This window comes from Rhinopithecus roxellana, chromosome 13 (genome assembly GCF_007565055.1).
Source record: "Rhinopithecus roxellana isolate Shanxi Qingling chromosome 13, ASM756505v1, whole genome shotgun sequence".
Classification (NCBI taxonomy): domain Eukaryota; kingdom Metazoa; phylum Chordata; class Mammalia; order Primates; family Cercopithecidae; genus Rhinopithecus; species Rhinopithecus roxellana.
This window is the reverse complement of record NC_044561.1, coordinates 133,637,173-133,664,856: the sequence shown is the minus strand read 5'-3', so window position 1 is coordinate 133,664,856 and position 27,684 is coordinate 133,637,173. Positions and strand designations below refer to the sequence as shown.

Below are 27,684 nucleotides of genomic sequence, written 5' to 3'. Positions count from 1 at the left end.
CCAGAAGTGGCCTCGTTTGCCCAAACCAGCTTGTCTCCCTTCCAATCTGGTCCCATTTGAGAGATGCAACTGGGCTCTGTCTTCCAGGAAAACATTTCAGTGTGTGCCTGTCTTTGTCCCTGCACTGGCTGGCCTCTCTGTACCGTGAGAACTTGGGTTATGCAAGGCTCTGCCAGTCAGTTAAGTATCATGAAGCAGCTCTCTTCTGTTCCAATGAGGCCGACCAGGCTCCAACACCCCTGCCCCGGGTCTGACCATTCTCCCCTTCACCCAGAAGCGACCCCCAACCTGATCCTGCTCCCTGTCTTCTGGCAGCTGCTCTGGGGAAGGGCATTTTGGCCTCAAGGGCTTAGCGTGTCATTTTCTGTTTTCTGTTTATCTTTCCAGAGCTGTCTGGGACAGCCCATGCATTAGTCCATGTACTGCTTCTTTGGAAGGCAATCGGGGCTTTCTTTCAGGGGTGGGTATAAAAGTTCTTGTGGCTGGGCACGGTGACTCACGCCTGTGATCCCAGCACTTTGGGAGACCGAGATAGGCAGATCGTGAGGTCAGGAGATCGAGACCATCCTGGCTAACATGGTGAAATTCCTCTACTAAAAATACAAAAAAATTAGCTGGGCATGGTGGTGGGCACCTGTAGTCCCAGCTACTTGGGAGGCTGAGGCAGAAGAATGGCAAGAACCTAGGAGGCGGAGCTTGCAGTGAGCCGAGATCATGCCACTGCACTCCAGCCTGGCAACCGAGCAAGACTCTGTCTCAAAAACAACAACAACAACAAAAAGAAAACAGTTATTGTGATATTTGTGTATGAAATCAACCTTTGCTACATGGATAGGACCAGCACGCTTCTGCGGCACGACTCTGCAATCTTACTTATCTATTTTTTTATTTTGTATTTTATTTATTGATTTCTTTTGAGACAAAGTCTCACTCTGTTGCCCAGGCTGAAGTGCTGTGGCACAATCTCGGCTCACTGCAACCTCCATTCCTAGGTACAAGCAATTCTCATGTCCCAGCCTCCCAAGTAGCTGGGACTACAGGTGCACATCACAACACCCGGCTAATTTTTGTATTTTTAGTAGAGATGGGGTTTTGCCACATTGGCGAGGCTGATTTCGAACTTCTGACCTCAGATAACCAACCTGTCTTAACCTCCCAAAGTGCTAAGATTACAGGCGTAGGTTTATTTATTTATTTGAGATGGACTCTTGCTCCACTGCCCAGGCTAGAGTGCAGTGGCATGATCTCAGCTCACTGCAACCTCAGTCTCCCAGCTTCAAGTAATTCTCCTTCTTCAGTGTCCTGAGTAGCTGGGATTACAAATGCCCGCCACTGCACCTGGCTAATTTTTGTATTTTCAGTAGAAATGGGGTTTCACTGTCTTGACCAGGCTGGTCTTGAACTCCTGACCTCATAATCCACCTGCCTTGGCCTGTCAAAGTTTTGGGATTACAGGCCTAAGGCACTGTGCCTGGTCACATTTATTTGTTTGTTATATAGAGACAGTGTCTCTCTCTGCCACCCAGGCTGGTGTGCAGTGGCACCATGTCAGCTCACTGCAGCCTCTGCCTCTGGGGTTCAAGCGATTCTCATGCATCAGCCTCCTGAGTAACTTGGACTACAGGCATGTGCCACCAAGCAGGGATAGTTTTTTCAGTTTTTTTGTAGAGACAGGGTTTCACCATGTTGACCAGGCTGGTCTCAAACTCTTGAGCTCAGGTGATCTGCCTTCCTCGTCCTCTCAAAGTACTAAGATTACAGGCATGAGCCACTGTGCCCAGCCTCTCACTACATTTAAATGATGCAGTGGTTCACGCCTGTAATTCTAGCACTTTGGGAGACCAAGGCAGGTGGATCACTTAAGGTCAGGAGTTCAACACGAGCCTGACCAACACGGGGAAACCCTGTCTCTACTAAAAATACAAAAATTAGCCAGTTGTGGTGGCATGAGCCTGTAGTCCCAGCTACTTGGAAGGCTGAGGCAGGAGAATCACTTTAACTGGGAGGTGGAAGTTGCAGTGAGCCAAGATCACACCACTGGACTCCAGTCTGGGCGACAGAGTGAGACTCCATCTCAAAATAATAATAATAATAAAATGCCTGATGCCAGGGCATCTCGGCCTGGGTGCCTGCACGAGCACAGCCATGTCCAGGCCAGGGCTGCCGGTCAATGTCCAGCCCCTTCTTGTCCAGCAGAAATGGAGCGAGCTTGCAGGACCCAGGCTGGGGTACAAGATCCTAGGATCTCAGCCTCTGCTCATGGATCAGCTCTGAGACCCTGAGTAAGCTGGGGGTGCTCTGTGCTCATTGGTTTTCCCGGCTGTCAAGTAAAGGGATTGGATGAGGAAGTCTTGTCAAGGTGGAATGATCTCAGATTTGGGGCAGCAGTGAATGATCCTGCTCCCCGGGTCATGCCAGTGGTCCGGCCTCGGCTGAACACAGCCCCAACATCTGGAATGGGGATGAGGGGGCAGTCAACTCTTGCTCCTAGTAAGAGAGATGCAATAGGGCTCTGTGGCTGAGCTGGCTGCATTTCCTTACACCTGTAATCCCAACTCTTTGAGAGGCCATGGCGAGAGGATTGCTTGAGGCCGGGAATTTTGAGAATAGCCTGGACAACATAGCCAGACCCCATGTCTACAAAATAACAATAATAATAAAACAGGTGCAATGGCACACAGCTCTAGTCCAAGCTACTTGGCAGGCTGAGGCAGGAGGGTCCCTTGAGTCCTGGGATTGGAGGCTTCATTGAGCTATGATGGCACCACTGCACTCCAGCTTGGGTGACAAAGTGAGATCCTGTCTCTAAAAAAAAAAAATTGTCCTGTGAGTGTGGGTTTGATTTTCTTTTTTCTTTTCTTTTTTTGAGATGGGTTCATGCCATTCTCCTGCCTCAGCCTCCTGAGTAGGTGGGACTACAGGCGGCTGCCACCACGCCCAGCTAATTTTTTGTATTTTTTTGGTAGAGATGGGGTTTCACCATGTTAGCCAGGATGGTCTCAATCTCCTGACCTTGTGATCCGCCTGCCTCGGCCTCCCAAAGTGCTGGGATTACAGGCATAAGCCACTGCGCCTGGCCGGGTTTGATTTTCAAACAGGACCCGGAAGGTAGGGGACAGAGAGTGCGGTCACCCTTAGGTGCTGAACACTCAGAAATGGGCCAGCAGCAGCCCTCAACTTGCCTGCAGACACCAGATTGGGCAGAACAGCACACGGCACTCGCAGCTCTTGCAGCGAGGGCAGAATCCAGTGTCGACCCTTCTGCCTGTGGGAGGGGCTGCTGAGGCCTGCCAAGAGGCCAGGGTGGAGGCTCGTCCCCTTGTCCAGCCCTTGGTGTGGTCTCTGCCAGGTCCCCAGCCCACCAGTGCAGGGCGCCCCTGGGCCTGCTGCTGCCACGGGCACTGTCTCTACCCAGGACGTCCCCACACCCTCGCAGTGTCAGGAAAATGGTCATGGTGGGGGTAATACTCCCCAGGCAGGACTGTTGAGAGAAGCTGAGAAGGGTCACACTGCAGGCAGGGGCACGTGTGACAAGCCCCTCTCACCCCGAGAGAGCTGACCAGGCAGCTCACGAGCAGAGCCACGTCCCGAGAGTATGAGAAAGGTTCTGGCTGTGCTCAGCCACCTCACTGGCCACCGGCAGCCTTTGTCATGTGAGCCTTGCTCTCCTGGGGAGGCTGAGGCTGACGGCTGATGTGGGCGTTGCTGAGGGTAACCTGTGGCCCAGTGGATGTGGTCGGGTCTCCTCAAGCTGCGCTCATAGGACCCAGGCTGCACGCCCATCTCCAGCCCAGGGCAGCTCCCCTGTAAGCTGAGTGAGCTACTGAAGCCAAGGCGGGAGGCGGCTGACAACACCCATAGCCCATGCAGAGGTGGTGGAAAGGCTGGACTCAGCAGCAACACCAAATCCCAGACCAAGCAGAAACCACCCAAGACTGAAGGGCTTGTGCCAGAGCGGCTGCCACAGGTAAGAACCCGGGGCCAGGCTGTGTGTGGTGGGAGTCCTCCCTGTCCCAGGGCTCAGCACAGCAAAGGAAGACCAGCTGGGTCACCCTGGAGGCCATCTGTCTCTGTCCCACCTGCAGAGTCAGAACAGCCTCTCCCCAGTGGGGATGGTCTTTCTCTGCCAAAGCAACAGTGGTCCCTGCCCCAACCAGACTGCCCCACTCCGTGGAGTTAGGCTGCTGCTCCAGCGTCCTAACGCTGCCCAGCTGGCACTGCCTGTGCTCACCCACACCCCCCAGGCCGGCCTTCCCTGCAGCCTGGGCTTGGCCACCTTGGCCTGATTGAGCACTTAGGCCTCCTGGGCACCCAGCCCCATCACTGCACCTGCTGCTTCCAGCCCCACCCCACCGGCTCAGGGATTCTTCCCAGCGGCACTGATCATGAAATCACCATGCACGCAAGTCGTCTCAGGGAACTTTATTGAAAGTGTCGGCAGTTCTTTCCCCCACGGTGGTGCATAGGTGGCTGAGCTCAGATTGCAGCTGCTAAGACACCAGCCACTTACTGAGAGAAAGCCAGGCTGCTTCAAACCCAGGGCCCGAGGCAAAAAAGCATCACTTCTGGTCAGGGAGTCTTGAAGCCATGCCTTGTGGGAGGTCACACTGGCATCTAGGCCTTTGTCTGCATTGCAGAAGGAAAGCCGGGTCCCCTCCTGGAGAACACTGCATTTCCCAGTCCCATACTGGTTTTGCCACCACACAGGCTTTTGAGGCAGAAGCTGTAGACCCAAAGCGACCATCAGCTCTGAGGCCCTGCAGGAGAGGAGCACTTTTAGAACATGGAAAAGTGTGGTCATCTCATCATTAGACAGCACACATCGTACATAAATAAAAAGTCACATGGGGAAGGAGGTTGGGGAGGGAACAAAAAATTGGCACAGACACTAATAGATTGGTTTCCAGTTTCAAGGTGACAGATGCACATCATGAGACCAGAGGAGACCGAGACAAGCGCTGGATTTGGCTTTTCTAAGAAAGATGTGTTCCGTTGCAGGGCTGGATGGTCACTGAGACAGAGATGGAAGCCAGGACAGGGGAGCCCACAGGGCCCAGATAGGTACAGAGAGCAGAGGCTCCTATTCTGTCCTCACCACCCATGAGGGTGACACTGCTTACAAATGGTGGCCGTGCTCTCCCAGCAAGAAAAAAGCACAACAAAATCCCCACCGCACACAGACACAGACAGAAAACCTTCAAGTGACTCTGTTTTCTGCTCCCTGCCTCACCAGGTCCACAAGCAGAGAGGAGTGTCAGGTGCACGGCCCCGCTGTCAGCCTCCCCGATGAGCTGCAGGCTCAGCAGGAGCTGCCCATTGACACACAGGGGAAACCCACTGCTTCCACCTTGGGAGCGGTCGCCAGACAGAGCCACACTGGGTGCTGGTGTCATCCACGGACCCCACACACTCTCTTGAATTTGATCCTGCTTCCCTCTGGGCAGCTGCATCCTTTCCACCTGCAGGACCATCAGGAAACTCGACTCTGCTCTCCCTTCTCTCCTCTCCCTGCCCCAAACCACTCTTTCTAAAAAAGTGATGCAGTGTTCATGGGGTTACTTCTTGAAAATACTTGGTGGTCTCCACGCTTCTGTTTTCTTTGAGCCAGGTGGTCATGAGGATTTACAAAGAATGCCTGGGCTCCCCCGCAGGTGCCGGCAGAAGGGGTAACGAATGGTCCTGTGCCTCCACCTGCTCTGGGAGGGAGTCTTCCATCTCTAAGGCTGGCCCCTTCCTAACCCTCCACGTATCCTGTTCTCCAGAGGCTTCGGAACCCACTCCTAAGAGCAGTGGGGCCAGGCGCTTAGAGGAAGAGCAAACGCTGCCAGGACACGGATTATCCCCAGAGTACATTCCAGCATTGTATTAGGTATCTGGATCTGTTAGGAAAAAAAAATTAGAAACTATGCATAAAACTTGAAAATATTCAAGTATCAAAAGGTTATTTAGGTTGAAAGTTTTAAAACAAGTCATCAGCAAGCTGCTACCACCAAGTGGAGACTTTTACAAAAGTTGAGCGAGTCTGCTGAGCTGAGAGGACAGAAATGAAGTCACCTGTGCTGGGGCAGGGGCAGGGACACCTGTGGCAGGGAGTGTGTGGGCAGAGAGAAGCCAGAGAAGTCCAGGCCTGTGGAAGCCAAACAGAAGAGCGTGCGCCGGAAGGGTGGTCAGGATCCCGGGACGAGGTCGCTCTCCCTGCAGAACGAACCCTAAAGTGCGTAGCCTGGGACTCCCTCCCTGGGGGTCCTGTCCCCCAACATTTCACAGCCTGCCTGGAGCTGCCTTCCAAGGAGGACAAACACGGCAACAAAAGACCCATTTCTGCACAACAATCCTTCTGGAAAGAAAAAGAAGCCAAGAATGGAGTCAAAACACTACCCAGTGCTGACTAAGCCTCTCAAAGCCTGTTCTAAATGGAGTGTGGTTTCTAAGTCAGGGAAATGGAAGAGGCCCCACCCACACAGGGACAGGGCCATGGCCCCACAGGATGAAGCAGCAGCGTTTATTCAAGATACAACAGTGAGGGAATCTGGTCACGTTCCCTTCTCCCTTGAGAGGGCGCATCTTGACAAGTGATCCAGTAGACACCTTTTAAACTCTGTAAGTTAAGTTCATAAAAACCACTGTCTTCACCCTGTCTCCCAGGGCCCGGCCTGGACTCTGAGATGCACTGGCTTGGCGCGCCCTCAGGTGGCCACACACACAAAAAAACACAGTCTGAGGGCAGCCTGGGGTTTTCAGACTTGGACGGGATTTGCCCAGGCCCAATGTCCTTCTGCTTCGGGCCACTCTCTCTTGGCAGATGGCCTGACAGGCCCAAGGATACCTCAGAAAATCTTGATTCCCATTCTATGGATGGCCCTATTAGCCAGAGGTTTCCAGGCCGTCTGTCCGCCTCCTGGAGATGGACTGGGGCCTTTAGACTTCAGTGGAGAAGGGGATGCTCTGTCTCTTGCTGTCCAGGGCAGGGATGGCCTCCAGCTGCAGGAAGTACAGCAGCACCTGGACCTGCCCAGGCAGAGTGGGGAAGAGGAGAGCGGCTCAGAGGGGAGCTCACAGCAGCTGGTGGGGAGGTCTGTGGGGCCTAAGCCTCCAAGTCCACCTCAGGTGCTGGAAACCCCTGCTGGTGTCATGAACCCCTTACAGTGAGACGGGGGTGGGGTGGGGTCCTGACAAGGCATGACTTGGTGGGGGGGGGTGTTTATTTCAGAGATGCACAGGGCCTTGCTCTATCCCCCAGGCTGGAGTACAGTGGCTCCATCATGGATCTCTGCAGCCTCTAACTCCTGGGCTCAAGCGATCCTCCTGTGTCAGCCTCCCAGGTAGCTAGGACTACAGGTGTATGCCACAATGCCTGGCTAATTTTTCTTTGTATTTTTTCTAGAGGTGGGATTGCTACATTGCCCAGATTGGTCTCAAACACCTGGGTTCGGTTATCTTGCCTTGGCCTCCCAAAGTGCTGGGATTACAGGCATGAGCCACCACCACACCCGAACACTTGAGGTGATTTTAAGCTTCCAGCAAAGTGCACCAGCAGGACCAGGAGGTGGCCTGGGCCCGGCCGCATCACTCCCATCCATGCAGACCTAGGCAAGTCCCTCTATCTGGATCTCTGCCACCACTACATACAATGCAAGTAGAAAGATGGGCAGGACTGGGGGTGGAGAAGGTAGAGGCCATATCTGTCAGACTGGGGTGACATGGGCTGGAGCCTGTCTTCCCATACCTGGGACTGACCTCCAAGGACCAGCTGTCAGTCATGATGATGGGCTGGCTTGGATTGGCAGGGAGTTTGCTCTCCTTCTCGGAGGGATGGAGCAGTGTGGGGCCAAAGACAGTGGCGAGGTTGTGCAGGGACATCTTATTGACTGCCTCCTTCTCTGCCACCCTGTAGAGGACTGAAACAGCGGGTGCTGTTTCAATACCACCACCAGGAGAGAGACAGAGGGTCTGTGCCATGCTAGAGTCCTCAGGGACGGAGCAACCTTGATCCTGGCTGTGCTGCAAGCTGACTCCAGCCCTGGTACTTCTGAGTCTCAGCGGCCCAGGAAAAAGGGCCAGCTCTGGGCTGGTGGAGAGGTCTCCTCTATGATGTGACTGGGAGGGAAGAGGGGGGTTCAAGTGCACTGCTGGCCATGGCCAAAGCTCTGAGTTCTTTGTTAAGGCCACAGTGCAGAGGGAGGAGGGTAGCAAAGAGGAGAGGCAGGGGCAGGGGTGGCAGTGGTGCTAGTCCTTGGAGGCAGTAAGTGACTGCAGACAGGGATCAGGGGAAAAGGTCCTCAGTCTGGAGGTCTGGTGGGAGCAGAGGGGCACCCCATGACCTGGAGACCTGGAGGCCCCCGCAGCCATGGGAGAGCTGGGCTACCTTTTCAGGTGGTCCAGAAGGAAAAGGAAGGTGAGCAGGTTGGCCTCCGGCAGGGACAGCAGCAAGTTGAGCATGCAGCTCTCCTTTGCAACTGGGTCTGAAAGAGCTGCAGGAGGCGAAGGGTTACTCTTCTGGGTCACAACCAGCCAGAGACCTCTCCCGAGGTGGTCACATGGAGCCCCTGGGGCATGAGTCTCTGCGCAGTTTAGGCTCGTCATCATCCCCACACCCACAGCGCTGGCTCCCAGTGAGGACTCTGTGAGGGGCACCTGTGTGGGATGTGAACCACCTGAACACCTTTTCTCTACCTCACAGGGGTCAGCAGCACCCAGCAAACAGCAGCAGGAGGAGCCATGAGAACAGCCGCTCATGGGCAGAGCTGCCCTTGGGCAACTCCCGCCACCACCCCCTCCCCAGGGGAGCCCAACGCAGGGGAGGCTCGGGCGTGCAATGAAGCAGAGGAGTGAGGGACACAAGGAGGTGGGAAGTGGGAGGGCCCCAGCCCCACCAAGTACGCAGAGACTGCCTCATCGTCCTGGACACCACGGCCATCTGCATGCTGGTAAAGCAGGTCTTCTGTGCATGGGCCTGGGGGCAGACTTGCCCTAAGGGTCATGGAGAGGCTACAGGTGCTGCATGTGTCAGCGCCTGCTTTAGACATCAGCCTGCAGGTTGACTAAGGGTCAGGCCATGTTTGAACCCATGCTTGACTGGACCAGGACCCGTGGCTAGAGCACCTGGTCACCAGCGTTTAGCCCTGGTCTGCAGGAAGGAGGACAGCAGACTTTAGGACCCCACAGCACAGCAGTGATGACCATTTCACCCTCTTGGTCTCCTTGAGGAAAAGGGACGGGGAGCCCTCTGGGGATGGGCGAGGCCTTCCAGGACAGGCTTGATTTTGGTCCCCTGCTTTCTGAGTTTGGGTTAAAACACCGACCATGGCAGAGGGGGCACAGCTCGGGTTCCCACACCTCACTTTTCACAGCCTCCAAGGGCAGCAGTGCACGTGGAGGAGACGTCTCCCACAAGGCCAAGGCCTCCAGTGCTCACCGATGCCCTCGGCGAAGTTGGGGTAGAACTCATCAGTGAAGAGGGGCTCGGGCAGCTCACGGAAGTACAGCTTCAGCGTGCCTGCGATGGCGTTCACGTCCATCTCGCTCATCATCACTGACACGTCCTTGTTATCCGGAAAGAGCACGGAAATGCAGCGGCCTCCTTCAGGATCCCAAGTGAGTCTCCCACCATCCCTGCCTTGGCTAAAGCACCATCCCTGGCATGCTGACCACTGTGCAGGTCTCTCCCGGGCTTTGAGCAGCTCATCTGACCCCTCCCAAGAGCTGTGCATAGTTCTGTGTCTGCAGAGTTGATGGGGGTGCATGGGCATTCCCATTCCTCTCCCCTGCTTGGCCGGATGTGACAGCCAGGAGGAGGCCAGCACAGCAGGACACAGCACCTTCATGGGAATGGGGTGGCTCTGCCCTGTACATAGTAATCACCCTTGCACCAGTGTCTTCTGATGGCAGGAAGACTGTGGGAGAATCTGATTGGTTTCAGTGTTTGAACCGGTGTCTTCCTTTGGACCCAATTGGCCACTGGTGCTTACGTCCTCACCACAGGCCAGGTCTATTCTGGGCCCCTAGAGGGAGCTGAAACTACCACAGGCCCTCCCAGGGGTGCTGGGCATTCTAGGGGTCCTGTTCAGGGTCGGTGGTGAGTGCTGCAAAGAAGGGTCTTCAGGCACAAAATCCTGTTGCTTTGAAGATGCTGGGAAGGACCCTCTGGGGTCTCGGTGCCCTCCCCTGGCATTTGAGGCAGGTCCAGGTCCTTCAAAGCCTGTGAGAGTTTGTGAGATGGAGGCGGGGATGCTGCAGCCCTGGCCTGAGCTGGGTCCCATCAGTGCCCTCTTCACATCGCATCCTCACACAGGGCAGTGGACAGACCACACTGAGTCCTGGGCTTCCACCTCCTGTCCACCCCCAAGGCAGGAAGGCCAAGGCCCCACAGAAGCCCCTGGTTCACCCCAGCAAGTGGCATGAGTGGGTACGATGGTGTAAAAACTGGCTTCTATAGAAGCTTTTTCTACAACTCTTGTTTTCTCTTTTTTAAAAATAATAAAACAGTAAATGAAGAAAAGATACAGAGAAGGATGTGACATGCCCAGGCCTTGGAGCACTCTGAGATCTCATCGCCAACACCACCGCCCACACCTCCATCCCGTCCTGCGCAGGCCGACACTCACTGACGTCAAAGGCTGCCTTCAGTGCCTGGATGTCCGTGGCCACTCCGGACACGCGGTAGATGCCCACCTCCTCCATGCCTCGGTGCTCGATCTCCTCCACACACTGGCGTACAATGTAGGGCACCTTGGACCTCTCTCTCCTGCGGGAGGAGGAAATGTTCTCAGTGTCCTGACAGCCCTGCTTGGGCCACAACACAGGAGACCTGCCCCCTCTCTGCATACCCAGAGGTGGGGTGAGGATGGTGACAAAGGCGCCCAGGTCTGGGGCTGCACACAGAGCCTTCTGCATGTCTGTGCTCCCTCTGCAAGCTCTGTCCTCATTGCATATACTTTCTCAGGAACCTGTCAAGCAGCTAGAATCCCTGAGAGTCACACATGATCTTCGTGGGAAGGTCAGGAGGCCTGTCTAAGTAAAGTCAGCACAGGAAGGGCATCTGACTGATTCCAGGCCTGGGGTTAGCAGCCTGTGCCCTCAGCTGGGAGATCAGACCTGGTGTTGGTCCTGCCACCCATGTGCTTTGTGAGAGGAGAATCTCTGACCCCTGCTCTGGGCGTGGGCCTTGACACACATCCGACGAATGAATGAAGCACTCAGCACCAGTGCTCCAAGTCCTGTGATGCTAAGTGCTTTTCTCATCTGAGTCTCAGCACTGAACAATTCCAATACTGCCACACAGGACACTAGAGTAAGAATACTTCAAAGTGAGTGCTGTGCTGAGGTCTTAACTTTACTTTTGTTTTGCAACTAGATTTATCAGCACATCAAAGCTGCTTCTCAAGCCACCCTCATTAGCAGGTGCTTATTTGGGGGAGCTGCTGCTGGAGTCCTGGATGCTCATGCCCAGAGCCCTCCCAGAGTGCTACGCAAGTGGCTGCTGTGCAGTTGGGGGTGGGTAGTGGTGTTTAGACACAGAAAAGAGTGCGGGGTATGATTGATGGATACCCCAGCCTACATGACTGGCAAGTTCAGGGACCCAACTGGATTCCATCCTAGGGAAGCAAATGAATTCTCAGAGTAAGTGGTCTGTGGCTGCAAGAACTGCTCTCAAACCCAACAGGCTTCTCTTGGCAACTGACTCATGACAAAGGATTCAAGATCATTTGAAAAAAAAAAAGGGGGAGCGGGGAGGCAGTGGGTCCTGGAAAAGTAAATTGTTTATTTTACAGTAAGAAAGTGATTAAATATATATTTTTTTACAATGGTGGAAAATTAGAAGTGATTGTGAAAATGATGTCTACCCATGTTGCTGATGAGTAGGATGTGATCTGGCTCTTTAGGAAAGTGAATATGTAGAACTTAAGAATATTGATTTATAAAGGACATGGCCTTTGACCCAGTCCATCTTATGCAAATCTGGATGCCATAAATAATATTTAAAAATAAAAGTATTGGGGTGGAGGTTGTAGTGAGCGGAGATCACGCCACTACACTCCAGCCTGGTCGACAGAGTGACCTGTCTGTCTCAAAACAAACAAACAAACAAAAATAAAGAAGTCATTCCCAATGTTGCTCATCACATTATCACCGTAAATATCCAGGATCAGACTAATGGCTAAAGAGACGGTGACGCATCAACACCAGGCAGAGAACAAAGCAGATTTTTTTTTTTTGGAGAGCCTCTAGGAACTTGAAAAATACATATGCCACATTCTTAAGACCCAGTGGTTCTTAATCAGGAGTGTTCATTAAAATGCCAGAAAGCTGAAAAGACTTCTAGGTCCCATCCAAAGAGATTTTGCTTCTGATTGGCTAGTGGCCTGGCCACTGGTATTTTGAAAAAGCCCTCCAAGTGATTCTTTTACTTACACCCCAGATAGAAAACCCTAAATTAAAGGTGGAAAAAAACTAGACACCAAGTGGCATTTAAATAAATGTCAACTTTAATGCCACAAAGCATCTTATTGCATGTGGACAGAAAGAGAAGGAAAGAGGGCCCTATATCTGGATAACTTAGAAATATGCTCCCCTAGCAAGATATCTACCAAAATTAGAACCACATTTGAGGATGCTAGTACTGCGAGCAATATATAAATGATGCGTGTAATGCCATTTAATATGATCGTATTTTTAAAAATGAGTTGAGTGGTGTTTTCTAGCTGTTAGTTTTTCCAAACATCAATATAGAAATTAGTCTTCTGCAGCTGCAGAGGCAATTCAGTTTCCAGCTTGCTTGCATGTGGCCTAGAGCCATAATGTGGCCCAGAGCATCTCTGATCCACCCCTCCCACAACCACCAAAGCCAGAGACAACAGAATGCCTTGGACCATCTGGTGAGAGAGTAGCTGCAGTAAGAGTCCTGCTCTGAAGTGACAAGAGACTCAAGGCCTAGTTTTGACTTACTGCTAACTTGCTGACACTGCACACTTCCTGAGTGATCTTGGGTGAATCCTTTCACCTCTCTGAAGTTCACTATGAAATGAGAGGTCAATGGTCAAACTTAAACACCTTCAGATGTTGGGTAATATCAGTGAGTAAAATGGACCAGGCACAGCACAAAGCAGAATGGTGCAGACTGTGGCAAGTTGAAAACTTATGCCTCTGGGCCGGGCGCGGTGGCTCAAGCCTGTAATCCCAGCACTTTGGGAGGCCGAGACGGGCGGATCACAAGGTCAGGAGATCAAGACCATCCTGGCGAACACAGTGAAACCCCGTCTCTACTAAAAAAATACAAAAAACTAGCCGGGCGAGGTGGCGGGCGCCTGTAGTCCCAGCTACTTGGGAGGCTGAGGCAGGAGAATGGCGTGAACCCAGGAGGCGGAGCTTGCAGTGAGCGGAGATCGCGCCACTGCACTCCAGCCTGGGCGACAGAGCAAGACTCCGCCTCAAAAAAAAAAAAAAAAGAAAACTTATGCCTCTGTAAAGGGGCAGCCACCACTCAGTTCCTGCAGATTACTCTAACTTTGCTGAGGACAGTTGCCCAGGTAGTGTACTGCAGAAGGGTAACACTTTAGAGGGGTGTCATTTGCATCATAGATGCAAAATTCACAAGTGAAGACTGATGTAGTTTATCCCTAAAGTTTTGCTTTGATTTGCAGATATTTATCCATGGCAGTTTCCTGGAAGATGTCTATAGAAGGTTTTGAGGAATGGGCACCTTGTAATTTGCTATTAAACTAAACCCCAAGGGCCCATTATAAGCCAACACGGTCCTAGGGATTCCACACTCATTCAGTTCCTTTTTATCATAGGAGGTGGGTATTTTAATATCAGGTCCACTATAAGAGGTGGAGGCCGGGCATGGTGGCTCATGTCTGTAGTCCCAGCACTTTGGGAGGCCTACGTGGGCAGATCACTGGAGCCCAAGAGTTTGAGACCAGCCTGGGCAACATGGTGAAACTCTGCCTCTACAACACATACAAAAATTATCCGGGCTTGGTGAAGTGTCCCTGTAGTCCCAGCTACTTGGGAGGCTGAGGTGGGAGGATTGCTTGAACCCGGGAAGTCAAGGCTGCAGTGAGCTCAGATTGCACAACTATACTCCAGCTTAGGCCACAGAGCAAGACCTTGTCTCAAAAAATAAAACAAAATAATAGAAAGAAAGAGAAAGGAACAGATCAATATGTATAATAAAGCACCATTTGTATTTTTTTAAAAAAGCAAAATAACATATTTATTTGGATATTTGTTCATATTCATAAATTATCTCTAGAAAGATACCAAGAAACTGAACATATTTGGTTGCATCTGAGAAACTACAGGAATAGGGATGGGGTTGAGATGGTGCCTTCTGAATTTTGAAATATACAAATGTATTGTCTATTTAGAAATAAATGGGCCAGGCGTGGTGGCTAGGCCGGGTGCGGTGGCTCTCGCCTGTAATCCTAGCACTTTGGGAGGCCAAGACTGGCGGATCACTTGAGGTCAGGAGTTTGAGACCAGCCTGGCCAACATGATGAAACTCCATCTCTACTAAAAATATAAAAATGGCCAGGCGTGGTGGCTCACCTCTGCAATCCTAGCACTTTGGGAGGCTGAGACGGGAGGATTACCTGAGGTCAGGAGTTTGAGACCAGCGTGACCAACATGGAGAATGCCCATCTCTACTAAAAATATAAAATTAGCCTGGTATAGTGGTGCACGCCTGTAATCCCAGCTACTCAGGAGGCTGAGGCAGGAGAATTGCTTGAACCCGGGAGGTGGAGGTTGGGAGGTGGAGGAGGCCGAGATTGTGCCATTGTACTCCAGCCTGGGCAACGAAAGTGAAACTCTGTCTCAAAAAAACAAAACAAAACAAAAACAAAACAAACAAAAAACCCCACAAAATTAGCTGGGTGTGGTGGCGAGTGCCTGTAATTCCAGCTACTCGGGAGGCTGAGGCATGAGAATCGCTTGAACCTGGGAAGCAGAAGTCACAGTGAGCCAAGATCAGGCCACTGCACTCTAGCCTGGGCAACAGAGCGAGACTCAATCTAAAAAAAAAATGATAAATAAATATTATTAAGACAAAAATCATAATGACATTACATAAACCAGGTTATGCCAGTGATTTTTGAAAATATCAAAACAGTTTTATGGAAAAATATAACTTCAGGTCAGGTGAGGTGGCTAACGCCTGTAATCCTAGCACTTTGGGAGGACGAGGTTGGTGGATCACCTGACCTCAGGAGGTCGAGACCAGCCTGGCCAACATAGTAAAACCCCAACTCTACTAAAAATACAAAAATTAGCTGGGCGTGGTGGCTCATGCTTGTAATCCCAGTTACTCAGGAGCCTGAGGTGGGAGAATCACTTGAACCTGGGAGGCGGAGGTTGCAGTGAGCCGAGATCGCGTGACTGCAGTAGAGCCTGGGCAACAGAGAAATTCTGTATCAAAAGAAAAATATAACTTCAAAAAATGAAGTAGGAAGAAACAGAAAAGTTTGTCTAGATCTAGAACCATTAAAGGAATTGAAGGGTTATTTTAAAATCTGCATCCCATCCCCTCAAAAATCTCACAAAAAACAAAACCAAAGAAAAGCACCTGGCTCAGATGATTTTATAGACATGTCCAGCAAACATTAAAAAGAACATAAAGTTTTTATCTTCTACATAATTTTTTAAAATTAATTTTTGAGATGAAGTCTCCCTCTGTAGCCCAGACTGGAGTGCAGTGGCATGATCGCGGCTCACCGCAACCTCCACTTCGGAGGTTCAAGTGATTCTCCTGCCTCAGCCTCCAGAGTAGCTGGGATTACACGTGCACCTGGCTAATTTTTTGTATTTTTAGTAGAGCTGGGGTTTCACCATGTTGGCCAGGCTGTTCTTGAACTCCCAACCTCAGGTAATCTGCCCACCTCAGCCTCCCAAAGCGCTAGAATTACAAGCGTGAGCCACAGTGCCCAGCCTACATCATCTTTCAGAAAAAGAAGCAAATGGAATTCTCCCCAACTCATTGTGAATTTAGTATAGGCTTAATACCAAACCAGACATCAATAGTACAAGGAGGTAAAAGTACAGACTAACTTCTTATGGACATATATGCAAAAATGCTAAATAAAATATTAGCAAATAATCCAGCAATGGATTAAACATGTATCACAACCACGTTGTGGTTTTTCTAGGAAACTAAGATGATGTAATAAAAGAAAAAACTATTAAAGTAGTACAAACTATCAAAGGAAAAAAACCTGTATGATCATTGCAACGGGGTCATTTGCAACATTATATAATTTTTTCTTTTTTTTTTAAGTTTTTTGACTCTAAGTTTATTCAATGCAAAATAATCCTTTTCAATTTTAGTGAGGTGGCTGACCGCGTCCACGACCAAATCCGCCTGTAAACTGGAATTCGGTTGCTGACCCAGCCCCAGCCTCGGCTTTCTTGTCGGCACCAGGAGGCACAGCACTCCCTCTGTATGTATCTCTGTCAGCCTCCCCTCTTGTGAGTCTTGCAGGTCGCTCACCCTCCAGACCTTTAGGACGAGGCCTGCCAGTCCCTGGACGGCTGTAGAGTAGGGTGGCAGGCACAATATCCGGGGGCAGATGAAGATAATCACAGAGATACTGGATACTCTCATTGATAAGGTACCAGTAGAAATGTCTCCAGGCAAACTGTTCCTTCATGTAGTAGCCTTGGGACTTGAAAGACTGCATGGCCTTCATGACATGAATGTTGAGCACATTCTTTTTTTTTTTTTTGAGATGAGTCTCACTGTGTCGCCCAGTCTGGAGTGCAGGGGTGCGATGTCGGCTCACTGCAATCTCCGCTCCCTGGGTTCAAGCAATTCTTCTGCCTCAGTCTCGCCACTAGCTGGGATTACAGGTGTCTGCCACAGCACCCAGCCAATATTTTTGTATTTTTAGTAGACACGGGGTTTCACCATCTTGGCCAGGCCGGTCTTGAACTCCTGACCTCGTGATCCGCCCGCCTCGGCCTCCCAAAGTGCTGGGATTACAGGCGTGAGCTACCGCGCCTGGCCAGGCACATTCTTGTGCTGCCAGTTCCAGGTGCTTATGGCAGGTGGACATCCTTCTTGACCTCGGTGACTTCCTCCTTAAAAAGGAGTTCATAAATGGCAAGCCGGCTCTTCTTAGGCATAAGCATTCTGGGGAGCAGCAGCCGCTAAGGCGGCAGGATGGCCCGGATGGGGGCCGATGGAACTCGAACTCTACCAGAATTTCTTTAATATTATATGTATATATTGCTCGCTTTATTTTTTTTTGTCTGTTCCCTATGTACCCGGAGCGCCAGTAGGACAGGGCTTTGTGTTTTCCTCACCACTGTCTGGCTCATGCCTAGGACAGTCCTTGGCACACGGTAAACACGCTGATGAGCGCCTTTGGGACTAGCGGACTCTGAGCATCATTCGGCAGGGTCCAGGTAGGCCTCTGAAGCACCGGTCTTGCCAGGCTCCAGCCCAAGACCTGACGCATGCGCACCGGCTGGCCGGCTTTTTTTTTTTTTTTGAGCGACCGAGTAGCAGGGCGCCTGCGCGACCCAGTGCCGGAGGGACGCGAGCTGGGGATTGGGGGGACAGCGGCGCCAACGCAGTGAAGGAAGGTGGGCGGGGCCCACACGGCGCCTGCGCAGGCGGCCGCAGGCCCGCTGGGCGCGAAGGGGCGGGCCAAGGGCGGGGGCCGCGAGGGAGGCAGGGCGGGCCCGGCCAGCGGCGCCGCGGGGTTGGCTGCTGCCTTGAGGCCGGACTCAACGGGTCTCTGCTGAGCCACCGGGTGAACTCTCCGCCCAGCCCAACCAGGAGATTGCGAGGGAGCGATGCGGTGCCGCGCGGTAAGAGCCACGGCCGGGTTCCCGCAGTGTTCGCTGGCCTGTTGGTTTATCGCCTCAGCGCCGCCCGCGCGGCCGCGCCTGGGCGTCCCCGCAGACCCCGGCAGGCCCCGCGCCTGCGCCGTCCTTACTCCTGGGCCCCTCCAGTGTGTCCCGCGCCTGCGCCTTTCTCTTCCCGCGCCGTCCTCGTTCTGGGCTCCGGGGCTCCTGGGACAACCCGCAGCCTTCGCCGTCTAGAGCCACGGGCCTCCGTCCGTTGGTGTTGGGGTTCAGCTGGTTCTGCGACCGTGCTTGCGGCTCGTCTGTGTGCGGACAGGTCGGGTGCGACCCTCGTGCTTGCCTTTCGGGCGCTACAGGAGAGGCTGGGGCTGCCGCCCCATCTCCTGGGTCCTCTGCCTGGGGCGGGGACGGCGTTGTTCAGTGGCCCCAAGGGCGCAGCGCGGGCAGCAGGGGCCACGGGCGGCGGACCCCAGGCCTGCTGCGGGTGCTGCTTCTGCTGTGGCCGGCGCCCCAGGCGGACGGAGCGTCCTTTCTTCTTGAGACGAGGTTAATTGCATCAGGTTGGATGTGAATAATCCGGTGCCTGGCTGAGGAATTTTGCGTTTCCAGGAATTTGGTAATTGTAGGACCTTAAGTAGTTAAGTCTAAGACATCATAGTCACCCGGCACGTTGGGCAAGCTGTCCTGGAGATGACGAAAAGAAATCAGTTTCCAGTAGTTTTAGCACATTTACAGAACATGCAAAAATTCTGTGATCATTCAAATGCAGGGAACCTTGATTTGTTGATGTCCTTGATCATTTGTCCCAAGTACAGGAAGGGCAAGGAAAAGATTCCCTTGAATACTGCCCAGGTGATTTCAGGGAACAGTGTTTTCTTTTGTCCAAAGAGCCTCTTAAGCCATTGATAATATTTCCCAAGCTTATAACAGATACAAGCCTTTAAAAAATGACAATTGCTCTAACCCAGTAGGACACATCCTGCGATGAAATCAGAGCTATAGACTTTGTAGACAACAGCAGTCATTTCTGGTGGCTTCGGGGAGTGGAGGGGGACTGCAGTTTTGCCTATGTAGGTGATACCAGAGGGACTTTAGTAATTTTTTCTTCATAATTAAAAGCCGAGCCAGGCGCGGTGCCTCACGCCTGTAATCCCAGCACTTCCGGAGGCCGGGGCGAGCGAATCACCTGAAGTCAGGAGATCAAGACCAGCCTGACCAACATGGTGAAATCCTGTCTCTACTACAAATACAAAAATTAGCTGGGCGTGGTGGCGCGCGTCTGTAATCCCAGCTACTCAGGAGGGTGAGGCAGGAGAATCGCTTGAACCGGGGAGACGGAGGTTGCAGTGAGCCATTTTGCGCCACTGTACTCCAGCCTGGGCGACAGAGCCAGACTCCGTCTCAAAAAAACAAAAACTAGACATAACAAGACAGAGCATGGTGGCTCACACCTGTAATCTCGGTAGTTTGGGAGGCCGAGGCGGGCACATCACTTGAGGTCAGGAGTTTGATAACAGCCTCATCAACATGGTGAAACTCTGTCTCTACAAAAAATATAAAAATTAGCCGGGCGTGGTGGCACATGCTTGTGATCCCAGCGGCTCCAGAGGCCGAGGCAGGAGAATTGCTTAGGAGGCAGAGGGTGCAGTGAACCGAGGTCTCACCACTGCACTCCACCCTGGTCGACAGAATGAGACTCCCTCTCAAAAAAGGAAAAAAAACCCCAAAACACAGCCGTTACAATATACATGCATGTTATAAAATAAACCAATATAGAAGGGTATATAGTGAAAGGAGAAGAATTGTTGGTAAAATTGTTTCTATGAATAAATGGCTAATCCAGTATTTTATTCTCCATAAAAACACCTTTTCCCCTTTGATTTAGTGTACACCACACAGTGTCGCCTAGCCGACTCAGCGACTTTTTAGATAGCTGGAGAATGCTTCCTAATGGTTGGAGGTGTGTAGGGGTTTTCTTGACATTTTCAGTAAGAAAGTGAATGTTGTGCCATAGGAAAGCTTTATCAATGGTGCACGTTGGGAGCCAACCAAATACTTGAGTGTCAAGTATGGTATCTAGTGAGTGGAGAATAACTGTAATAATTACAATTACAGTTGTAGTTAAAGTGAAGTTTGTATCAAAATTTCTGTTTCAAACATGAACTTTTAGGAGGTGTATCTGCAGTGTTTCCTCCTCAGATGTGATTTCTCTGAAGCAGTGGTTCTCTATAACTGACTTGACACACACTGCATCTGATATTTCAAATGATTTAAGTGATAGTATCAAAATTACTGTCATATACATATTTAAATCACATGACTAACCTGCATGTGGTATTACGCAAACTGCTCAGCTCAGTAAGGGAACAGAAATAAGAAAAAAAGGACAATATTGGGAGACTTTTTATACAATTAAATTTATTCGATTGAAGGACTGTCCTTTCTAAAAAAGAAGTCCTGCTTTCTTGGTGTTAAAATAAAGCATCTTTTATGAAATGATGGTGATACTAAATGGTGATATATGGTAAATGTAAGTAGCAAATACAAGGTTAGTTGTGATTTTTAAAAATAAAGAGATCCAAGAGTCTCTTGTTTGCTGCTGTTAGGGAGTTCAGGAAAAAGTTCCTGGAGCTTTTGCTTTTAAGAAGATTCAAATTTAGATTATTTCTTAAGAGTAAATATGAGTTTATTTCAAGGTCATTTGTCACAGTCTACTGAGAAATCTACTGAGAAAGCTGTTAAGTTTGCCTGGCATTAAAGATGTTCCTATTCTGATCATTGTTAAATAGATCTTTTCTTATTAGATATAAAATGTCAGGAGATATTTTATTTTGAGACAGAGTTTCACTCTTGTTGCCCAGGCTGGAGTCCAATGGCTCAATCTCGGCTCACCACAACCTCCACCTCCCGGGTTCAAGTGATTCTCCTGCCTCAGCCTCCCAAGTAGTTGGGATTACAGGCATGTGCCACCACCCCTGCCTAATTTTGTATTTTTAGTAGGGACAGGGTATCTCCATGTTGGTTAGGCTGGTCTGGAACTCCCGACCTCAGCTGATCTGCCCGCCTCGGCCTCCCAAAGTGCTGGGATTACAGGCATGAGCCACCTCACCTGGCCCCAGGAGATTTTTTTGTGTTGTGGTGTGCCAACAAAATAAGCCTAGGCAGGGAAATTCCTTCTGGTGGTAGGAATTGTTAATACTGAATAGACTAGCTGCGAGGTAACGAACCCCCATGGGGTTTTCTGTCAACTCAGAAATCATTGTGACCTCAGTCTTTTGCTGTGAAATAACATGACCATTAAGAAAGCAGGCTTAAACAATGTATTTTGGGTATGTTGAGGGGGAGGGACGGTTACAATCTGTTCCAAAGTGAACATAAGAGATAATCCCTGTGTCTGTCAAGCCTTTAAAATTTATAGTGCTTTTCTCTTAATCTCAAATAAGGTTTAGAGTTATTGTGACATAGTCTTAAAACCTGCAATGTATCAAAAGGCACATTTTTGAAGCATCTTGAATTGAAATTAATAATGTCATATCTGCTTCTTCAGAATAGTAGTTTTTACATTCTGAAGACTTGACTGCTCTCAGCCACTTCTGAGTTGTCTATTTTCAAAGATAATCGGCCGGGCGCGGTGGCTCAAGCCTGTAATCCCAGCACTTTGGGAGGCCGAGACGGGCGGATCTCGAGGTCAGGAGATCGAGACCATCCTGGCCAACATGGTGAAACCCCGTCTCTACTAAAAAATACAAAAAAAAAACTAGCCGGGCGAGGTGGCGGGCGCCTGTAGTCCCAGCTACTCGGGAGGCTGAGGCAGGAGAATGGCGTAAACCCGGGAGGCGGAGCTTGCAGTGAGCTGAGATCCGGCCACTGCACTCCAGCCTGGGCGACAGAGCGAGACTCCGTCTCAAAAAAAAAAAAAAAAAAAAAAGATAATCTGGTAACTCCATAAAGGAAATCTGTAAATAAGAGAAGAGAGTGAATATCTTTTAACAGTGTTTTTCCTGATCTTTTCTAACATCTTCGTTGTGGTTCTGTCCTTTATTTTTTGGTTAAATCCTGAGGTTTACTTCTGCCTGTATCTTCCCAAACTATTAATCTGTTCACAGTCATTCTCCCATTTAAACCCTTCAACAGCCCCCCTACCTTCATAATAAGGTCTCCTTAGCTTGGTATCCAGAACACTTCAATACTGGGCTTTGACCCCTGTTCTCCTTCCCCATCTCTGTTTAGGTGCTTCACTGAGCTGCAATGAACGGCTCTTGGCCCCTTGAAATCTCTCCAGTCTCCTTGTCTCCCTCTGCTGGAATATTCTTCTCTCACTTCATCTGATCATTGCCTTCAAAACTCAGCTCATTTTCTTATTTCTTTGCCCTTTTCATGTCCCTTGTTTTCTTCCAATTAAATTAATGTTCCAGACTCAAAAGAAAAACAGCTCAGCTCAGGCATTACCTTGTCTGGAAGGCTTCCTTAGTCCTCCTGCCTCCTGCAGACTTGTCTGGCACCCTCTGCATTTGGGATTTGGCACACTATGTCTCGTCTGCGGCCTCCACTGGACGATGTGACCGTAAGTGTGTGGCTTGACAGAAAGTTGTTCAATCTTTTGTGCTGGTACAGTGCTGGGCACGGCAGTGTTACAGAGGAAGTGAGCCACTTAGTTCCTGCCCTTAGGAACATTTATTCTAGTTGCACTTGACCCTGCCAGCTGTGAGACACCTCCCAGTAGTGCATACCAACTTTCAAAGTTTATTTAATTGTATCTTAGTGTCTGATTCCAGTCTTATTTCTTGAAGGAGGGGAGTGTCTCTAATGTCTTATTTTAGCACCCAGAAACCAGGTAGGCATCATTTTTGTCCCAAATTCTGGAAGGAATGTGCATTTGGCACAGATTACTTCCCTTTTTTTTTCTTGTACACCTTTCACCTTTTTTTTTTTTTAAGTTTGATGTGTTTGAACAGTAAGGGTTTAAGAGATTAAGATTAAATTTCAACTTTGTCTGTTGTGCGTATAGCCTAAGGAAAACAAAAAGTTAAAGAGGAAAAATACATTGCCTCTAAAAAGAAGACTCATTATTAAACTTTTTTTATTTTTAATTGTTTTCAGAGACTGGGTCTCACCCTATTACCCAGGCTGGAGTGGTGAACACAGCTCACCATAGCCTTGAATTCCTGGGCTCAAGAGTTCCTCTTGCCTTAGCCGTCTCACTAGCTGGGACTGCAGGCCCGCACCAGCACACCTGGCTAATTTTCAAAAATTGTTTTGGAGAGTCAACGGTCTCGCCGTCTTGCCTGGGCTGGTGTGGAACTCCTGGGTTCAAGCAAACCTCCCGCCTTGGCCACCCTAAATGTTGGGATTACAGGTTTTACCCATTGTGCCTAGCCTAAACTTTTTTTTTTTAATGCTGAGCTGTGCACAAAAGAAAGTAAAGGTGTTGGTCAAGCCTCGGAAAGAAGTATGCAAAGAAACTGGTGACAGCCTGGATGTGATGGCTCATACCTCTGATTTCAGGGCTTTGGGAGGTGAAGAGGAGAGGATTGCTTGAGGCCAAGAGTTCAAGACCAGCCTGGGCAACATAGTGAGACCCTGTCTCTACAAATAAACATTTTATAACTAGCCAGGTGTGGTGGTACGCACCTGTAGTCTCAGCTACTTGAGAGGCTGAGGCAGGGGGATCTCTTGAGCCCAGGTGTTTGAGGCTGCAGTGAGCTAGGATCACACCACTGCCCTCCACCCTGGGCTACAAAGTGAGACTCTGTCTCTAAAGAAAAACATGCTGGTGACATTGTCAAGATTTGTCAAGAAATAGCCATGACACTGGGCCCAGTGGTGTGCACCTGTAGTGCCAGCTATTCAGGAGGCTGAAGTGGGAGAATCTCTTGAGCCTAGGAGTTTGAGTTTAGCTTGGGCAGCATTACAAGACCCCAGTCTCTCAAAAAATAAGTCAATAAGGTTTATTTTAATCAAACAAGAAAAATAAATATCTGCTAAAATTTAAAGCTATTCTGTTCTTCCTCTCTCTCTTCTAGTGTTCTCAGGGAAGATCCCGACTAAGCCATTTTCCAGTGGCACCTCTTCCACCATGAATTCCTGAGGCAGTCTGATGGGGCTACTTTATTCCAGAACAATCACAGTGAGACCTTTTCTCCCAATAAATGCTACTTTTCTCTCCTTAATATAATCTCTTGCTTACAAAACACTGGTGTCTCCTTATCATGGTTTGGTTCTACCCCACTGGGCCCAAGAATTCTTGCCCGGGAGCAATTGAATTTTCTTCTTTCATGCTTTTTGAAACTTTGGTGGGGTAGAGCCAATTTTAAATCTTCTGCCCCATTTTTTCATTGTTTTTCTCTCCCTTCTGCATTTTCTGCAAACTCCGTTGAATCATTGCAGTTACTTAGGTTTGCCTCCTCTCCCCCATTACAAACTACTTGCTGAATTTTTCAACCCTAGTTCCCTCATTTTTATGATTTATGCTCATTTCTTTGTACACTTAGAATTTCTCCGTCCCCCAACCCATGGCCTCTGGCCCTGGATTATTGTTTTAGCCTTTTATTTTTTGTCTTTTTCTACCCCAACACTTACTTTCCTCTCCCAGTCTCCTGTACCCTATCACCAGGGTTGTCATTAACCTTTCATATTATTCCTCATTATCCATGTATTCATTTGCAAATAAGCATATACTAACAAAATAACAGGTTTATGGAGATAAAATTCACATACTTTAAAGTTCAGGCTTTTAAAATGTACCTTTCAGGTGGTTTTTGGTATATTCACAAAGTTATGCATTGATCACCACTATCTGATTCCATAACATTTTCAATACCTCAAAAAGAAGTCTGTACTCATTAGTAGTCATTTCACATTCATCACTCCCTCTGGCTCTGGGCAGTCACTGATCTTTGTGTCTCTATGGATTTGCCTATTCTAGGTATTTTATATAAATGGAATCATTCAACATGTGACTTTTTGTCTGGCTTTTTTCATTTAGCATAATGTTATCAAGGTCTGTCCCTGTTGTAGCATGTATTAGCACTTCATTTCTTATATGGCTGAATGATAGTTCATTATTTGTTCATCAGTTGATGAACATTTGCGTTTTTGCCACTTTGGGCTGTTATGAATAATGCTACTGAGAACAAGTGTATACAAGTTCCTCTGCAAATTTTTGTGTGGACATAATCCTTTCAGTTCTCTTAGGTATATATGTAGGAGTTGAATTGCTGGGTTGTGTAGTAGCTATGTTAAACATTTTGAGAAACTGCTAAAATGTTTTCCAGAGCTGTACCATTTTACATTCTGTGTATGAGGATTCCACGTTCTCCACTTTCTCACCAGTGTATAGATTTTGGGGTATACTTTTAAAAAAATGGGATTAGGCTGGGCACAGTGGCTCACACCTGTAATCCCAACACTTTGGGAAGCTGAGGTGGGAGGATCACTTGAGCCTAATAGTTTGAGACCACCCTGGGCAACATAGGGAGACCCTGTCTCAACAAAAAATTATTTAAAATAAATTAGCTGGGCGTTGTGGCACACACCTGTAGTCCCAGCTACTTGGGAGGCTGAAGGAGAAGGATTCCCTGAGCCCAGAAGTTTGAGGTTGCAGTGAGACATGATGGCACCACTATACTATAGCCTGGATGACAGAGCAAGACTCTGCTTCAGGGAAGAAAAAAAAATTGTGGGATCGTATTTTTGACACTTTTCTTCTTGTTTTCTTAACTTTGTACTTCTGGAAATTCCATTAAATTAGCTGGTATCACTCTAACTCATTGTGTTTAATGGCTTCATAGTAATATTGCATAATATAAATATACCATTCATTCATCAAAGTTAGCAGAAATTGACTGTTACGAGCCAGGCACTGCTCTAAGCACTGAACAAAACACACAAAAACTTTTGCATTCTTAGAGTTTATTTTCCAATGGAGGGGGTGGAGGAAGGTAAGAATTCAGGAAATAAATTAATTACATATATAGCATAGGGTTTCACCAGTGAGTGCAGCTTGAATCATTGGTGGCTTTCTTAATAGTATAAATAAAGTACTAAAGACAAAATTACTCCAAATGGTGTTACTTAAATTACTGTAGTCGGTATTAGTATTAGTCACTTTGCAGGTGAAAGTAGAAACACTATTATAAAATGAAAAATAGAAAACAGCTGGTATATGTGGATCTGGAGTTTTTCTAGGACATAAACTGATGAGCTAGAAAAGTAAATGTGTCCATCCTTGGTAGCAAAGTTTGTACATTTATAAATTTTATTCAAATCCTCTTAATCTAGTGATTAATAGACACTTCACAAAAGGATGAGTGAGGTATATGTGTATGTGTTGGAAGGTTTTGATGGATGCAACTAAGAGTAGTTTGGGGAACATGGCAGAACTTTTGGGCCCATTCAAGAGTCTTGTTTTCTTCCTGAGCTTTTATGTATTTATTATATCACCCTATTAATTATTGAGATTGTGCCTTACAATAAAACCTGCTTTAAATGGTTGACGCTGTAATTTAAAATAATCTGGGTCACCTAGAGTGGTTAAGCCTGAAAGAAAGTATGTCCTTCCTGCCAGGGCAGATTGTATATAGATATGCCTGTGCTAACCCCTACTCTGTTGGGCCTCGAAGTAGTGCAGTTCAACGTTTCTGTTCTGATTTTTAAAAACATTTTGACTTTACTTTTTATTTTATTTTATTTTTATTTAGAGATGGGGTCTCACTATTTTGCACAGGCTGGTCTTGAATTCCTGGGCTCAAGTGGTCCTCTTGCCTTGGCCTCCCAAATACTGGGGCTACAGGCATGAGCCACTGCACCTGGCCTTAACTTTGAAATGAAGTTAGAAATGTACATTTTATTATTATTATTATTATTATTATTATTTTAGAAACAGGTCTTGCTCTGTTGCCCAGGCTGGAGGGCAACAATGGTGCAATCATAACTCACTGCAGCCTCCACCTCCAGGGCTCAAGTGATTTTCTCGCCTCAGCATCCTGAGTAGTTGGGACTACAGGTACTTGTCACCACAGCTAATTTTTATTTTTGTAGAGACAGGTCTCACTATGTTGCCCAAGCTGATCTCGCACTCCTGGGCTCAAGTGATTCTCCTGCCTTCGTCTCCTAAAGTGCTAGGATTACATGTGTAAGCCACTGTGCCCAGCCTAGAACTGCATGTTTTAGACACACATTTACTCAGCTTTCCTCTTGGCTGCCCAGGACTATCCAACTGTATTTTTGTGCCTCAGAGTCCTTTCACATGTTCTGCTTTTACTGGGAACTCATAGGCAGTAAGATCAAATGCTGACCTTTGAGGCATCTACACACTTCCAAAACCTGCTTCCTCTCTCATTTACCACTGTATTTATTTATTTTTTGAGATGGAGTCTCACTCTGTTGCCCAAGCTGGAGTACAGTGGCACGATCTTGGCTCACTGCAGCCTCCGCCTCCTAGGTTCAAGTGATTCACCTGCCTCAGCCTCCTGAGTAGCTGGGATCACAGGCGAGTGCCACCACACCCAGCTAATTTTTATATTTTTAGTAGAGATGGGGGTTTCACCATGTTGACCAGGCTGGTTTCGAACTCCTGACCTTGGCCTTCCAAAGTGCTGGGATTACAGGCGAGAGCCACTATGCCTGTCCTTATTTGCCACTTTAAATTGGAGGAGATGAAAAAATTAAGTATCCCCAAAGGCTCAGGGTTTCCTATTTGGGACTTCAGTTACAGAGATTCATTTCTTTGTTTCCAGGCTGGGCACAGTGGCTCACACCTGTAATCCCACCACTTTGGGAGGCCAAGGAGGGAGGTTTGCTTGAGCCCAGGAGTTGAAGACCATCTCGGGCAACATAGTGAGACCTCACCTCTACTAAAAATAAAAATAAAAAAAA

At 48.9% G+C, this 27,684-nt stretch overlaps 2 protein-coding genes and 1 pseudogene across 7 annotated transcripts in view; 1 reads left to right on the top strand and 2 right to left on the bottom strand.

Moving 5' to 3' along the window:
* Positions 1-4,407: 4,407 nt before the first annotated feature.
* Positions 4,408-10,893, bottom strand: LOC104672516 (breakpoint cluster region protein). The gene is made up of 5 exons (XM_010376316.2): positions 10,605-10,893; positions 9,416-9,550; positions 8,366-8,471; positions 7,727-7,888; positions 4,408-5,879 (listed from the first exon to the last, which is right to left on the bottom strand). The coding sequence occupies exons 1-5, from the start codon at positions 10,891-10,893 to the stop codon at positions 5,837-5,839; spliced, it is 735 nt and encodes a 244-aa protein (XP_010374618.2). The 3' UTR covers positions 4,408-5,836.
* A 5,426-nt stretch (positions 10,894-16,319) lies between these two features.
* LOC104672517 lies at positions 16,320-17,128 on the bottom strand (annotated as a pseudogene).
* A 517-nt stretch (positions 17,129-17,645) lies between these two features.
* The window catches only part of SPECC1L (sperm antigen with calponin homology and coiled-coil domains 1 like), a 146,322-nt gene continuing 136,283 nt past the window's right edge, over positions 17,646-27,684 (top strand). Inside the window, exons 1-3 of one of the 6 annotated variants that reach the window (XM_030914076.1) lie at positions 17,663-17,811; positions 22,224-22,372; positions 23,832-23,935. The gene's annotated coding sequence lies outside the window, so the exon portion shown is untranslated. Of the gene's footprint in view, positions 17,812-17,959; positions 18,125-18,404; positions 18,425-22,223; positions 22,373-23,831; positions 23,936-27,684 lie in introns of those variants that run through there. The other 5 variants (XM_030914075.1, XM_010376305.2, XM_030914078.1 and 2 more) reach the window with 5 other exon arrangements.